The following is a 16,480-nucleotide window of genomic DNA, read 5'->3' as shown; positions in this document are numbered from 1 at the left end:
CAAGTGGAGGGAGATGGATTTCAAATCTTCAATGTTTCTGGTAATTAAGGACGGAATGAAGTCTTATTTTATACAAACCGTTATTTCCTGCACAGAAAATGGAGTAATTTCTGGAAGGGGCGGTGAAGAAAACAAGTGAGGCGATCAGAACCTGAGTTCCAGACATTCATTCCCTGCTCAGAGTTTGATTGAAACTTCCTGGGCCAATTCCCGCTGGGGGGGCGGTTCCTCACAGAGTTTAAAAAGGCGGCTGCAGCGCAGACTCTGGATTAACAGTCTGTGTGTCTCAGATTGTGCTGAATCCGCTCAGAAAATGGCCAGGACCAAGCAGACAGCGCGCAAATCGACCGGAGGGAAAGCTCCTCGCAAACAGCTGGCTACCAAAGCGGCCCGGAAGAGCGCTCCAGCCACGGGCGGAGTGAAGAAGCCTCATCGCTACAGACCCGGCACTGTGGCTCTGAGGGAGATCCGCCGCTACCAGAAATCCACCGAGCTGCTGATCCGCAAACTGCCCTTCCAGCGCCTGGTGCGAGAGATCGCTCAGGACTTCAAGACAGACCTGCGCTTCCAGAGCTCGGCCGTCATGGCCCTGCAGGAGGCCAGCGAGGCTTACCTGGTGGGGCTCTTTGAGGACACCAACCTGTGCGCCATCCACGCCAAGCGAGTCACCATCATGCCCAAAGACATCCAGCTGGCCCGCCGCATCCGCGGGGAACGCGCCTAAAACCCCGGCTTCAGCACCAAGAACAACAACGGCTCTTTTCAGAGCCACCAACTCGACACATGAAAGAGCTGCCATCTCCTGTTAACCAATCTAGTCTTTCAATTCCCGGCACAGAATCTTCCCAGGACTCTGAAACCTCTCCATCTTACAATTAACTCTCCGTTATATTGAGCTCTCTCCAATCCTTTGATGGTTACAGTCAAAACCATCCCGTTGACAATTCTACCGCAATTTAATTTTAAAGTGGTTTTATTAAACCTGCCATCATTTCAGTTTCCGAGGAATAATTCCGCAAATCCACTTTCTCCGCACGTGTTTGGAGTGAGGATTGAGAATTGTGTCAGTCAGGGTCAGAATATGAAACATGTCTCAAACAGTAACCCCCTCACACCGATATCACCATTACAGAAACACTTGTACATTCGGACAGACAATAATTAACACTTTTCCAGATACAATGACTGGCTTTGAAAACTGATGGGCTGCAGATGACTGTCCTCACAGACTGTCGCACTTTAAACAATTATATTGGAAATCGGATCATTTCAGTTCACTGGGACGGTTTCCCCAATAAACAGCAGAAACTTGTATTAAAATATTCTATGTGTCAATAGTAGGGATTGATAGAACAAAGCGGGAAACAGCTGGACTGTGAATAGCAGTGCAGAATCTGACCGATAGACACCAGGCCGCCCTTTTCCAGATAAAGTGAGTGGCTCTGAAAAGAGCCTTTGGGTTATCAGATGAAAGAATGGCCGCTTCACTTGCTCTTGCTGGAGACGGCGGAGGTTTTCTTGGGCAGCAGCACGGCCTGGATATTAGGCAGCACCCCGCCCTGAGCGATGGTCACCCCTCCCAGCAGCTTGTTGAGCTCCTCGTCGTTGCGGACGGCCAGCTGCAGGTGTCTGGGGATGATGCGGGTCTTCTTGTTGTCCCGGGCCGCGTTCCCAGCCAGCTCCAGGATTTCAGCGGTCAGATACTCGAGCACAGCAGCCAGATAGACCGGGGCTCCGGCACCCACACGCTCAGCATAGTTGCCCTTTCTCAGGAGCCTGTGAACACGGCCCACCGGGAACTGCAGTCCAGCCCGGGAGGAGCGAGACTTGGCCTTGGCCCGAACTTTCCCGCTGCTCTTTCCTCTTCCAGACATTTCCCCAATCTCCCAAAGCCTTTCACAAAGAATGCTGAAATCCACTCCCTTTCGCTTCTCTTCTAGCTCCGGGAGGAATGGAGGGCCCACATTGCTGATTGGTCACTTTGTTGCTACCTCTCAGCATCTTGTCCATATGACCAATCAGAAATCTGCTGAACTGACCAATCCGGAGCCTCCACGGAGTGAGGGCGGAAAAACCCAAATTCTCAGCTTCCCACCGATTTCATTTCAAATTGGAAAAGTCCCCAAAGGGGAAAAGAACAAATCCTCCTAGCGCTTTCTAACTGTCCCGGGCGGGAATCCATCCCTGTTCACAGCATTCCCAGAAGGAAAACACTCCCATTTAGTCTTCAATCAGAACCCAGTGTCCTTCACTGGAAACAGGGAGCCCGATCCAGTCCCTCAGACTCAGTTTGTACCAATAATAATAATACCAATCCTTATAATAATCAGTGTGTGTCCCAGATAGGGGCTGGGAAATTGGACTGGGATTTATGCATCTTCCTGTCAGTGGGACTGAGTTGGGGGTGACACGGAAACAAAGTCTGTCTGTTCTGCTCTGATTGTGGGATTGAAAATGTTTCTGCACCAGTTCTGCTGCCTGAGACTGTGAAACTGATGCACTCTGATAGAGAACATACATACTGTGTGTGAGGAGCTCACTGTTCATTGTAACTCAGGGGAGGAAACTTCAAACTAACCTGGATTGATTCAATGATTTGCCTGTCAGGAATAATTGACTCATTGTAACCCAATTACAGGTGAGGGAATAATACACAGGCCCGTTTTCAATGTGATTTACTGTTGTCACATGTATTGGTATACAGTGAAAAGTATTGTTTCTTGTGCCTTATACAAGCAAAGCATACCATTCAGAGAGTACATGGGGAGAGAGGAATGACAGAGTGCAGAATGTAGTGTTACATTCATAACTCATCTGTAGTGAAAGATCAATATAAAGTAGGTCCATTCAAAAGTCTGATGGCAGCAGAGAAGATTGAGTTGGTTGGTACATGATCTCAGACTTTTGTATCTTATTCCTGTTGGAAGAAGGTGGAAGAGAGAATGTCCGGGGGGTGTGTGGGGGCTTTGATTATGCTGCTGCTTTTCTGATGTGATGGGAAGTGCACATGGAGGCAATGGATGGGAGGCTGCTTTCTGTGATGGACTGGGCTACTATAAGAACTGTTTGTAGTTTAAGGTGGTCTTGGTAAGAGCAGGAGCCATACCGAGCTGTGATATATCTGGAAAGGGTATTATCTACAGTGCATCTGTAAAACTTGGTGAGAGTCATAGCAGAAATGCTGAATTTCCTTAGCCTCCTGTGAACTTAGCGGTCTTACTTAACTATAGAGTCAGCGTGGAAGGACCAGGATAAGTCATTGATGATCTCAACACATAGAAACCTGAAGCTCTTAACAATTTCCATTTCATCCCCATTGATGTAGACAGGGGCATGTCCTCCACTGTACTTCCTGAAGTTAATGACAATCCCCTTTGTTTGGGTGACATTGAGGGAAAGATTATTGTTGTCACACTAATTTACCAGATTCTCTATCTCATTCCTGTAGTCCGTCTCATCATTTTTTGAGATCCAATCCACGATGGTGGTATCATCAGCAAACTTGAAAATAGAGTTGAAGCAGAATTTGGCCACACAGTCAGAAGTGTATAAGGAGCATCGTAAGGGGTTGAGGACACAGCCTTGTGAGGCACTGGTGTTGAGGATAATCGTGGAGGCGGTGTCGTTGCCAATCTTTACTCATTGTTGTCTGTGGGTTAGGAAATCTAGGATGCCGTCACAGAGGCAGGAGCCAAGCCCTCGGCCATGGAGTTTGAAGATGGGTTTTGTAGGAATAATGGTGTTGAAGGCTGAGCTGGAATCAATAAATGGGAATCTGACATGTGTCTTTGTTATCCAGGTGTTCCAGGGTTGAGTATACGGTCAGGGAGATGGCACCTACTGTGGATCTGTTGAGGCAGTAGGTGAACTGTAGTGGATCCAGGCAATCTGGGAGGCTGGAGTTGATCCGTGCCATGACTAACCTTTCGAAGCACCTCAATGATGGATGTCAGAGCTACCAGGCAATAGTCATGGAGGCTCGCTGCCTGGCTTATCTTTGCTACAGGGATGATGGTCATCTTCTTGAAGCCTGTAGGGACCTCAGATTGGTGTGAGGAGAGGTTAAAGATGTCTGTGAATACCCCCGCCAGCTGCTCCACGCAGGATCTGAGTGCCTGTCCCTGTACCCCATCCGGGCCAGTTGCTTTCCGCAGGATGACTTTCAATGCGGCTGATCTGAAGTCTGTGATGGTGACCTCGGATACAGGTTCAGCCAAGGCTTTCAGAGTGGAGGGCATCCTCAAAACAGGCATAGAATGCATTGAGCTCATCAGGGAGGGGGGTATCGTCACTGGCAATTCTACACGCCTTCATCTGGTAACCTGTTGTGTCTTTCAGACCTTCCCACAAACGGTGCGAGTCCATGTGGCGAGCCTGGGACTCGAGCTTGGTCCGGTACTGGCACTTGGCAGCTGTGATGGTTCTCTGTAGATCACATCTGGATTTGTTCCAGTTCAGGGTCCCCTGACTGGAAATGCTTTGGAGCTGGACTTCAGGAAGCAGTGAATATCCCTGTTCATCCACACTTTCCGGTCGGGAAACACATGGATTTGCTCCTTTGGCTCAGTCTTCTATGCAATACTAATGAAGTCAGTTATTGTGGTGAAGTAAACATTCAGGGTGCTTGCTGAGTTTTTAAATATTGACCAGCCATTGACTCGAAGCAGTCATGTAGGAGATCATCCCATTCCGCAGACCAACAATGCCGGACTTTCTTTAATCGGATTCTCCTGCTTCAGTTTTTTGCCTGGAAGCTGGGAGCAGGAGCACGGCCTTGTGATCTGATTTGCCAAAGTTTGGGCGGGCGATAGAACGGTCGGCATGTTTGATTTTTGTGTCGCAGTGCTCGAGGATGTTTGTGCCTCTGGTAGGACAGGTGACATGTTGGTAGTACTTTGGTAGGACACTCTTGAGATTGGTCTGGTTGAAGTCCCCGGCCTGGATGAACAAGGCCTCGGGATATTTTGTCTCAAGGCCGTTTGTGGCGGTAGATATTTCATCCAGTGCGACCTTCACATCTGCCTGGGGTGGAATGTAAACTGCTGTCAGGATAACAGAGGTGAACTCCTGTGGAAGGTTATCGGGGCAGCATTTCAGCATCAGATATTCTAGGTCCGGGGAGCAGAAACTCGCCAGTGTTGTGACATCGGAGCACCAAGAGGTGTTGATTCGAAGGCAGACGCTACCTGCGCGAGCCTGATCTGAGGCTGCTGTAAGGTCCATTCGGTGGACGGAGAAGCCCTGTGGTTGTACGACACTGCCCGGTGAAGCAGGTGTGATCTGTGTCTCTGTGAAACACAGCACACAGCAGTCTCTCAGTTCCCTTTGAAAAGTGAGTCTGGTTTTCAGTTCATCGAGATTGTTTTGCAGAGATTGAACATTTGCCAGGAGTGAGCTGGGGAGGGGGGTCTTGGAACCACATTGTTTGAGTCTCACCTGCAGGCCTGCGCGTTTCCCCCGCTTCCTGGGGTGGCTGCTCCCTGTCCTGCCTGCCAGACGGTGTTTAGTCTGTGGTATCGAGGGTGTAGCTGGGTCCTGTTTGCGCTTTGGTTGGTGTGTGGGTGGAGGATTTGGTGCCATGGTCACGGGTCCTGCCTCGGCAGTCGGGTCTGAGTGGGGGGGAGTTCCGGGTCACTGTCGGGCTGTGGTTCCAGTTCGGAGGGTGTTCACACCACACTCCGGTGTGGACAGGTTGAAGGCCGGTTGGCGGACGGGGTCTCTGGGGTCACGGCTGGGTCCACGTGTTCGGGTTCTCCGGGTCACTGCAGGTCAGGGTCTTCCTTCCGAGGTCAGAGGATCTCTAATCTCACAAATAAATTTAAAAGAGCAGTTTCAGTAATTTATAAATCTCAGTACATAATCATAATGAACAGTCACAAAGGAAACCCAGTGATACAAACATTGTCAATGTGTGACTGCAGTCCTCAGTGTCTGTACGAGAAGTATGATCAGTGGGGGTAGGCGCTATGACAATTCAATGACATTCAGATAGAACTGAAACCCTGCACTGCTCCATGAATGGGATAACGTTCGAATTTCCATTCATTGCTCCGGTGTGATTAACCAGATAGTAATCAAAACCAAACAGTCTCTGTTTAAAACGTGTCCATCCTCGTTCTCACCCGGTCCCTGCGAGAGCTGCTCTTTGTCTAACTCCCCACATCCTGTCTGTCTGCCTCTGTTTCCAATCTTCACTGTCCAATTACAACAAACCAGGGGAGACTGGAACTAGAATCATTACAGTGCACAAGGAGACAGTTCACCACATCCAGTCCATGCTGGCTTCTCCATACAACAATCCAGTCAGTCCCATTCCCCTGCTCTATCCCCATAGCCCGACAAGTTTATTTCCCTCAAATGTCAATCCAAATTCCTCTTTGAAATGATTCATTGTCTCTGCTTCCACCCTCAGAGGCAGCAACTTCCAAGTTGTTACTCGCTGCATGAAAAGTTCTCCCACACATCCTCTCTCTGTCTCTTCCCAAAACCTTCACCCTGTGTCCCCTAGTCCGTGTACTATCAGTGAATGGCATCAGTTTTCTTTGTCTACCTGATCCACACCTGCCATAATCCTGTCCACCTCGATCAGATCTCCCCCTCAATCTGCTTTACTCCAAAAAAGATCAACCCCAGCTTCGCCAACACAACTTTGTGGCTAAAACCCCCTCATTGCTGAAACCATTCTGGTCAATCTCCTCTGCACCCACTGAATGATCCTCACACGTTTCCTCAAGTGTGCTGAGCAGAACTGGACTCAATACTCCAGCTGTGATCCAATCAGAGCTTTCTAAAGGCTCAGTGTAACTTGTATGATTCTGTTCTCAATGCCCCTGTGTCCTCATGGGGAGGGTCACTCGTGTGGATGGGGAGGGTCTGCACTAACCTGGCAGGGGGATGGGCACCACTATATAGAAGTAGAAAAGGGGAATATCTAGAGAAGGAAATAAAATCACCGGCTCAGTGCTCAATGAATTGCAATTGAGCTCAATGCATTCTGTGCCCATTTTGAGAAAGAGCTCAGTGAGAGTACGCCCTCCGCTCTGGAAGCCTCGGATGAACTTGTATCTAAGGTCACCATTGCAGATGTCAGAGCAGCGTTCTCAAAGGCCAACCCAAGGAGAGCGACTTGCCTGGATGGGCAACCTCCTCTGCTACTACCTCTGGCAGCTTGTTCCAGACACTCTCCACACTGTGTGAAAAAATTGCTCCTCTAGACCCTTTTGGATCTCTCCCCTCTCACCTTAAACCTCTGCCTTTGGGAAAACATGTTGACTATCCAGCTGCTCTATGCCCCTCATTATTTTATAGACCTCTATAACATCACCCCTAAGCCTTCCAGAGAAAAATATCCCCGTATATCTCTCCTTATAACTCAAACCATCAAGTCCCAGTAGCATCCCAGTAAATCTTTTCTGGACTCTGTCTTGTTTAATAATACCCTTTCTATAATTGGGTGACCAGAACTGTACACAGTATTCCAAGTGTGGCCTGATCAACGTTTTGTAACAACTTCAACAAGACGTCCCAAATCCTGTATTCAATGTTCTGACCAATGAAACCAGGCATGCTGAATGCCTTCTTCATCATTCAGTCCACCTGGGACACCACTTTCAAGGAACTATGAACCTGTACCCTTTAATCTCTGTTCTATAACTCTCCCCAGTACCTACCATTAACTGACCAAGTCCTGCCTTGGTTTGATCTACCAAAATACATCGCCTCGCATTTATCTAAATTAAACTCTATCTGTCATTCATCAGCCCCGTTGCAATCCTAGATAACCTTCTTTACTGTCCACTATGCCAGCAACCTTGGTGGCACATGGGACAGTGTGGTGAATAAGGTTGATGAGTTAGAAGCACAAATAGCCACATAGGAAAAAGGGAGGTGTGGTGAGAAAGAAATAGAGCAGCAAATCTGCAGGCAGATCATGCATTGCAGATATAGAATTAACTGCATTTTCACACAGACTGACAGGAATGTTGCCACATGATCCACGTATTAGTGGGTGGTCACTTGACTAACAGTGATCATTGTATCACAAGCTTGATATTAGCAAGGAACAATCTAAAGTAACTCTTTTGAACTGGAAGAGGCCTAACTTCAATGGGAGGAGCTGGGATTGAGCCAGAGTCAAATGGAGCCAAAATCTGACAGGAAAAACTGTAACAGTGATGGGTGATCTTTCAGGAGATATTTCAGGTATAGACTCAGTACATTCTGATCAGGGTGAAAGGGAGGGGAACCAAAGCCCGGGCTCCTTGGATGATGAGGATGATAGAAAATATAATGAAACAATGAAGAGGCCGTATGATTCAGGTCAGAAGAATTCTTCAAGTGAGTGTGTGAGTTATAGTGTGAATGTGTGAAATTAACTCTGTATCTGTCCATCTCTGTTACTGTATGTGGAGTTAACTCATTCCTGCTGTCAATCTGTACAAGAGCACCATTCACTCTCTGTCAGCATCTGTTACTGTGTTTCATTGGAATTACAGTAAATTTCTTCCTGTCAGTTTATTTGAGGATGGAATAAATTCTCTGATGTCTCAGCCTCTATTAGTGCAAGTGAGTGTGGAGTTAACTCGATTAGCCAGTCTCTGTTCCTGTGTTTCAATGTGCAATTACCTCTCTGTCCTATTCTGCGGGTTGATTGGCTCAGTTGGCTGGACAGTGGGGCTGTGACACAGAGTAACTCCAACAGTGTGGGTTCAATTCCTGTACCAGCTGGGGTTATTCATGAAAGGGGAGAACAGCCTATGGCCATCTGGGACTGGGCTGAATTTAGCCTTTACCTTTCTGTCCATCTCTGTTAGTATGTGTGCATATAGACTTACTTCTGTATCTGTAATTCTCTATTACTGTGTGTGAATGGGGCATTAACTCTCTGTTCATCTCTGATTTGTATGTGACACTGAAATTAAGTGTTCCCTATCCTTTACTGCAGTGTGACATTAACTCTGTCAATCTCTGTTACCGTATGTAGGTGTGGAATTGACTAAATCATCCGAGAATAATGACTGTGTCAGGGTCTGTTAGTGTATGGAAGTGGGTCACAATCAGCTTAGCAAACAGTAGCGAGTGGAGCCTGATTCCTGAGATGAAGGAGTTATTTTATGAGGAAAAATTAAACAAGTCTGGCCAATTTTCAGTGGAGAAGAATGAGAGAGGATTGTACTAAAACATATAAGATTCTCAGGGGCTTGACAGTGTAGATGCTGAGGGGGAAGTTGCCATTTATAGGGGGAAACTAGAACTGGAGGCACAGGTTAAAGATAAAGCATCTCCAATTTAAGATGGCGATTAGGAGGAATTACTTCTTTTAAGGGACCCTTAATTTTTGTCATTCAATAGATTCAGTCTTGAGTTCGATAGATTTTTGAGACACAAGAGAATCAAGGGTTTTGGGGACAGGCACTGAAGTGGAGTTGAGGCCACAATCAGATCAGCCATAATCTTACTGAATGGCAGAACAGGCCTGATGGGCTGAATGGCCTTCTCCTGCTCCTTCTCCTTATATTCTGGTATTATGTGTGTGGAACTAACCCTTTTTCTGTCAGTCTATGTTACAGTTTTTCAGTGTGGAATTAATTCAGTCTGATACTGGATATGAATGTGGAATTGATTCTCTGTCCAGCACTTACTGTGTGCAAGTTTGCAATGTTTCTGTAATTGTACAGAATGATCACAGTTAATGATCTTTGATCAGAAGTGTTTGGACCTGATGCTCTCAAATGTACCCAGAATTAAAGCCATCCATTTCTCCTGCTTCTACAAACCAAAGTCACCCAAACAAAAAACTTACCTTCACAGAAACCGAGGGACTGAATTCCAAAACCAACATCCAGCCTGATTCAAAATGGCTCTTAATTTGTCTATATCAGGCCTCAGTTTTCTGAGCAACAGCTGCAATAATTCACAGGTGAAATCAGATGGACACTGGACATCTGAAACAAGGAGAAAGTTCTGGAATATACAACAGGTCAGGCAGCATCTGTGGAGAGAGAAACAGAGTTCATGTTTCATCTCACTGACAATCAACCCACAATAAACTACTTGCTGATATCTGTCAATGGCGGCTGCAGTTCCCATGTGAGGAGGTAATATCCTAGTGATATTGGCACTGGTCTAATGACCCAGAGATCCAGGGGCAATTCAATGGGACCTGAATATCACCACAGCAGAGTGTGTAATTTGAGATCAATTAAAATCTGGAATAAGAACATAAGAAATAGGAAATAGGAGCAGGAGTAGGCCATCTAGCCCTTTGAGCCTGCCCCGCCATTCAATAAGATCATGGCTGATCTGTCGCTGCTCAGGTCCACTTTCCCGCCCTCTCCCCATAACCCTTAATCCCCCCTCTTATCAAAAACCCATCAACCCGCGTCTTAAAAATATTTAGCGAGGCAGCCTCCACCACTTCAACGGGCAGAGAATTCCAGAGATTCACCACCCTTTGAGTGAAGAAGTTCCTCCTCAACTCCGTTCTAAACCGCACCCCCTTTTATCTTGAGGCTGTGCCCCCTAGTCCTACTGTCCTGTCTGAGCCGGAAGAGTCTCTCCACCTCTATCCTATCCATCCCATTCATCATCTTATACGTCTCAATGAGATCTCCCCTCATTCTTCTAAACTCTAACGAGTACAAGCCTAATTTATTCAGCCTCTCCTCATAGCTCAACCCCCTCAACTCCAGCATCAGCCTAGTAAACCTCCTCTGCATTCCCTCCAAGGCCAAAATATCCTTGCGTAAGTACGGCGCCCAAAACTGCACACAGTACTTCAGCTGCGGCCTCACCAATGCCCTGTACAGCCGCAGCAAGACCTCCCTACTTTTATATTCATTCCCCCTCGCTATGAAGGCCAGCATCCCATTCGCCTTCCTGACCACCTGCTGCACCTGCACCTCGCATTTGCCAACATTAAATTCCATTTGCCATTTCCTGGCCCATTCGCCCAGCCTACCTAGATCCTTCTGCAGACTCTCCACACCCTCCGCACAATTTGCCATTCCACCAATCTTGGTGTCATCAGCAAATTTCGACACCCTACACTCGGTTCCCTTCTCCAGATCATCTATATAAATGGTAAATAGCTGAGGCCCCAGCACCGATCCCTGGGGCACTCCACTAGTCACTATCCGCCAATCCGAAAAGCACCTATTGACCCCCACTCTCTGCCTCCTATTTGACAACCAATCCTCTATCCACGCTAACACCCTACCCCCAACTCCATGTCCCCTGACCTTCTGTAATAACCTCTTGTGAGGTACCTTGTCAAACGCCTTCTGAAAATCAAGAAAGACCACATCCACCGGCTCTCCTCTATCCACCGCCCTAGACACATCCTCATAGAATTCCAGTAAATTTGTCAGACACGACTTCCCTTTAACAAAACCGTGCTGTGTCTGCTCTATCAAACACTTTCGAATTAAAGATCTAATGATGGCAATGTTATAAAAAACCCATTTGGTTTACTGATATCGCTTTAGGGAAGGAAATACACCCACATTAACTGTCGTTACCTGTGACTCGAGACCCACAGTATGTTTTTGACTCTTAAATCCCCTCTGAAACGGCCTAACAAGCCACTCAGTTCAAGGGTAATTAGTGTAATAAATGTTGGCCAAGCCAGTGACACACATATCACATGAATGAAAACAATTCTCTGCGCCCCAGAAAGTGCTCTATCCAACACACTGCCTTGCCCGGGCACTGAGAGTGGGCATGATCCCCAGGGGCAGCCGCAGGGCAATCGGTGCTGGAACTTTCCCCACTGCCACTTGTCTCCCATTCCACCAAGCTGCCTGTGTCCTTTGGGAGTTTCCCACTTTCCTCCTCACAGTTGCCAATGCCTCCAGGTTTGGGGGCGTGTGGAAATGTTGAGCTTGTGTCCTGTACACCAAGGTGTGTGTCATTAATATATATCAGGAAGAGCAGGGCTCCTAACACCGAGCCCTGGGGAACTCCACTGGAAACCTTCCTCCAGTCTGAAACACACCCATTACCCACTCCTCTCTGTTTCCTCTCACTCACACTGTTCCATATGGGGCGGTGAGGATGGCCTCGCTGCACCATCCGCTTCATGGTGCCGCTCCCCCGGCTCCCTCCCCGCACCTCCGCCGGGCCCCGGGCGCCTCTGACTCGGTGTTACTGCGGCTGCGCGCAGCCCCGTTCAGCTTTGGGGAGCCGCACCGCGCATGCTCCGCGCGGACAGACGGGACTCGGGGACGCGGCCTAATGGCGCCTGCGCCGTGCGGACCAATCTGAATGAGATAGACCGTATTCCCTCGCGCGCTGAATCCTGGGTCCTCCAGGCCTCCATTACATTGAATAAAACAGAACATAAAATATGTTTAAACTCTGAACGAGATTTCCCCTCCGTTCACTGCAATACTTCCTCTTATCTAAATTACAGCCTCAAAATGTATTTCTATCCTTATTTGTCCAATGGTATTTTAACTTTTACTTTTTGTCCCAATTGGCTTCGATTACAGGCATCATGTTCAGGATCACAGCAACTTTGCTGCCCAACCACAAATGTGTTCCCTGATGTTCTTATTTCTTATTTTATCCCATTCGCAACAAATTTGTGCCGTTGTTTCATAGAAACATTTTATTTACATTTACTCTATTGAAACCAATCATGATTTTAATCCATTCTCTCCAAACTCCTCTCAACCTGATTCCCGAGTTCAGACAGTATGAATGCAGGAAGTGTGAATTTAATTTCAAAGTTCTGCAATTATGTAACAAGTGAGCTGCTGCTGAGACGAACAAAGTTAATGGCAAAGATTTCAGATCAACATCTTTTCATCAGAATGGTGGAAGTTATAAATGTAATATAGGCATTATAGGCAAATGGAGAGGAGAGGGACTCATGTGAAAAAAAAACAAAGGAAATAGAATGTCTGTGACCAATTGGACCACACATGCATTAAATAATAAGATTTAGTCACACAGCTGAAAGGGACAATTACCAGATGTATAAAGGTAGAAAAACCTGAATGGAGGAGAGGACCTCTGAATACCAGGAAAGACCGAGGACAGAATGATCCGTGTGAAAGTAAGATGCAGAATGAAAATGGCAGGTGACTAGAAAATCTTATCAGAAATTACTCATCCTTGTGGAGTGATTGAAAATGTTCCAAGTGTGGGACAGGGGAGCGACACACTTGAGAGCCCTGCCAGCCACAGAACAGTGAGAGGATTGGCTAAGGAAAGGGAAGAAATATCATAAGTTTTTGAATGGAATATTGCATTATCTCTCCTTACAGTTCAGTGTCTACAAGCAGCAGAAATAGCTTTTTCAACATTATATTTTTTGCAAAATTTCACTACTAACAACGTGACTGATTAACTGACTGCTTTGTGGAACACCTACCATCAGTCCATAAACGTGAAACAAGTCCAATCCTGAAATAGCATCCTAAATCTTAATAAAGTAAACTAGGAAGGTATGAGTGGTGTGTTTGCAAAAATAGATTATGGATTAATAGATTCATTCAATGGCATGGCGGTGGATAAGAAATGGCTAATACTTAAGGCAGAGGTGTCTGCAATTAAAGAGTTATACATTCCTTTCTGGCACGTAAACATAACTGGAAAAGTGGCCCAATCATGGATAACAAAATAAATTAAATAGTATTGGATACAAAGAAGAATCTAAGAGCATAAAAGCTTGGAGCAGGAGTCGGCCATTTGTCCTCCCGAGCCTGTTCCTCCATTCAATAAAATCACGCCTGAACTTTTCATGAACAGCTTACACAGATGAGCAATCGGTCCATTCTGCTTTGCCTGTGTGTGATCTTCTGTCTCCTGACAAACCCGCGCTGCTTTTGTGTGTGTTCCATTCTTTGTGTGTTAGACAGTGGAATTGTGCCGCCAGGCGGAGCATATTCGCCGTCATTAAACTGCAATACGACAGTAAAATTTTGTCCTGATACTGCGCAACAATAATAAACAGGAGTTTATTAGCTTGTAGCAGAGTGGCGCAGCGGAAGCGTGCTGGGCCCATAACCCAGAGGTCGATGGATCGAAACCATTCTCTGCTATTTACATTTTCAGGGTCAGTTTAAAAAAATCATTTCTCTGTTCCCCAAAAGTAACTCTGCTATTTTTTTCCAGGACACAGTTATCTTCATCAACTCTCGCTGACAATAGACAATCTAATCTGCCAATAGCTCACTGATGTAAAGGCTACAAACACGTCTTTCCCCCTTTTATTATCAGGGCAGTTCTGACACAGTCAAAAGACCAAAATCACATAACCCCTACAATTTTGAAGGAGGCCATTCGGCCCATTTAAATTGTACCGAAATCCGACAGAGCATCCCATCCATGCCCTATAGTCAGAGTCCCACACACGCACTCCACTAATCTACCTAACCTTCACTTTTTTTTTAACCACACAAAGGGTAATCTAGCATGGCCAATCCGCCCGGCCTGCACGTCTTTGGACTGTGGAAGGAATCCGGAGTACCTGTTTTCCAGATGTAACTTGCCTGGGTGAATGCAGCTCCAACAACACTAGAAGTTTGACACCATCCAGTACAAAGTATCTGATTTCATTCGCTTCCTATCCACAAAGAGTCGCTCCCTCCACCAAAAGTTAAAATTAAAGATTATTTATTAGTCACAAGTCTGCTTATATTACCACTGACAGACAGGGGCAGCAGTGTGTACCTTCTACAAAATGCATTGCCTGAATTCACAAAGGCTCATTTGACAACATCTTCCAAACCCACCATGACTGTGGCCTAGAGGAAAAGGGCAGCAGACACATCAGAACAACACCAATTAGAAATCTCCCTCCAAACCACTCACCATCAGGACTTGGAAATATATTGCCATTCCTTCAGTGCCAGTAGGTCTTCTCACTCCCCAACAGCCACCCACCACCCCCCTCCTCTCCCCCAACCACCTCCAAACCGCACTGTGTGTGTACCTACATGACATTGGTGACAGCAGTTGAAGATTGCAGTTCAGCGCTGCCTATCCCAGGGCAATTATGGACGGGCAATAAATCCCGGCCGAGCCTCTGATGCCCTAATCTCATGAATGAAGAAAGTAAAAAAAATCAACTGATGAAAAAGGTTCCTCCTCACCTCTGTCTTAAAGAGGAGGTCACTTTAAAAAAAAACTCTGCTCTTCTGATCATATTGTCAATGTAATTCTGAGCACAATCAGGATTATTTAGTAAGTGTTGCCCCATTGCAGAATCACATTGTGCAGTAACGATGAAATGAGAAAATCTGTAGGTTTGGCAGCATCTATAAGGAGAGAAAAGATCTGACATTTCGAGTCCAGATGACCCATTGTCAAAGTCCTTTGACATCTTACAGATGCTGCCACACCTGCTGAGATTTTCCAGCATTCTCTCTTTTAGTTTCAGATTCCAGCATCTGCAGTAATTTGCTATTATTTGAGCAGTTGCGACCTGCCTGGTGGTGGATATGATAGGATTTGTCCTCATGTTTCACCACATCCCCGTAGCTATGGGCTGTCCAAGACACACAATTGGTTTTGCAATCAATTCACATGTTGCAATATCTGTTTCCATTCTGTATTTGAATTTGTCTGGTGTTGTTTCTGAGGGGGTCAGTTATATGGATCTGTCAGACTCTTATAAAGTGTGTGGGTTGGATGAGTCTAGATCTGCCAACGGCTTCTTTGTCTGTGAGCATTTTATGTAACTGTGGGAACCATCCGTAACATTAAATCCCCTGGGGCTGTTTGTGGAACATGTGCTTTAATTTCCCTGTTTGTAGAACATCAGCTTCATGCTGTAGCTATCAGTGGAATTAACTCTGTGTATAAGTCTATGATGCTGCTAAAACTGCGAGTTTCATTTGGGATTTTTCGTCCACGTCTCTCTCTATAAAATCTTCCATTTGTATCCATTAGTCTGTGTGAGCCTTTGGTTGTTTCCAAATCTCTCAGTGACACATTTGGTGTGTGTGATTTATTTCATATCACTCAGACTCAGCTCCTGTGAGTGAGAGCAGGAAACAACCTGGATTTTTCAGCTGTTGATGCTGAATATGTGATTCAGAACTATTCTCTTATTTATCTGTCTTTGGGATTTAGTGTGAGTATGGGATTAATTAAATAACCTTCAATCTCTGGGACAAGTTATCAATTTGGATTAATTCCAAATCATTTTCCAACACAGAAACAGCCACTGATGCAGTATGTTTTCAGCAAACAATGTGAGTGAGTTTCAGCCCAGCATTAAATCTGAACACAATTGTGCAAGATAATGTATCCTTCAATCTGATACTGGATTGTTATACAAGTTTCACTCAGGTTATTCACATTGATTTGGTCTGTGACACTCAGTCTGATTCTGAGTAAGAATTTTGACATGAATGTAAAATGGAACTCAGTCTGGAATTGGTACAGTGTCTTCCATCAGGCTCAGTGTGAGTGAGGGGTTAGGATTAGTTTATAATTTATGGGTCATTTCATAGTCATCAAATTGAAA

The 16,480-nt window shown here is 46.0% G+C and overlaps 2 protein-coding genes and 1 non-coding gene across 3 annotated transcripts; 2 read left to right on the top strand and 1 right to left on the bottom strand.

The window, feature by feature from the left end:
• The first annotated feature begins 313 nt into the window (after positions 1–313).
• LOC145335832 (histone H3) lies at positions 314–724 on the top strand. Its single transcript, XM_080181558.1, has one exon. It carries the CDS (start codon positions 314–316, stop codon positions 722–724), a length of 411 nt encoding a protein of 136 aa, XP_080037684.1.
• Positions 725–1,401: 677 nt separating this feature from the next.
• Positions 1,402–2,044, bottom strand: LOC145335949 (histone H2A.J). The gene has a single exon (XM_080181682.1). It carries the CDS (start codon positions 1,872–1,874, stop codon positions 1,485–1,487), a length of 390 nt encoding a protein of 129 aa, XP_080037808.1. The 5' UTR covers positions 1,875–2,044; the 3' UTR covers positions 1,402–1,484.
• An 11,932-nt stretch (positions 2,045–13,976) lies between these two features.
• On the top strand, positions 13,977–14,048 carry trnam-cau (transfer RNA methionine (anticodon CAU)). Its single transcript has one exon. It is a non-coding gene; the product is annotated as a tRNA-Met (tRNA).
• The last annotated feature ends 2,432 nt before the right edge of the window (positions 14,049–16,480 follow it).

The sequence above is a fragment of the Carcharhinus amblyrhynchos genome, unplaced genomic scaffold (genome assembly GCF_965287045.1).
Source record: "Carcharhinus amblyrhynchos unplaced genomic scaffold, sCarAmb.v2.hapA scaffold_42, whole genome shotgun sequence".
NCBI lineage: Eukaryota > Metazoa > Chordata > Chondrichthyes > Carcharhiniformes > Carcharhinidae > Carcharhinus > Carcharhinus amblyrhynchos.
This window is presented reverse-complemented; position numbering and strand designations above follow the sequence as displayed.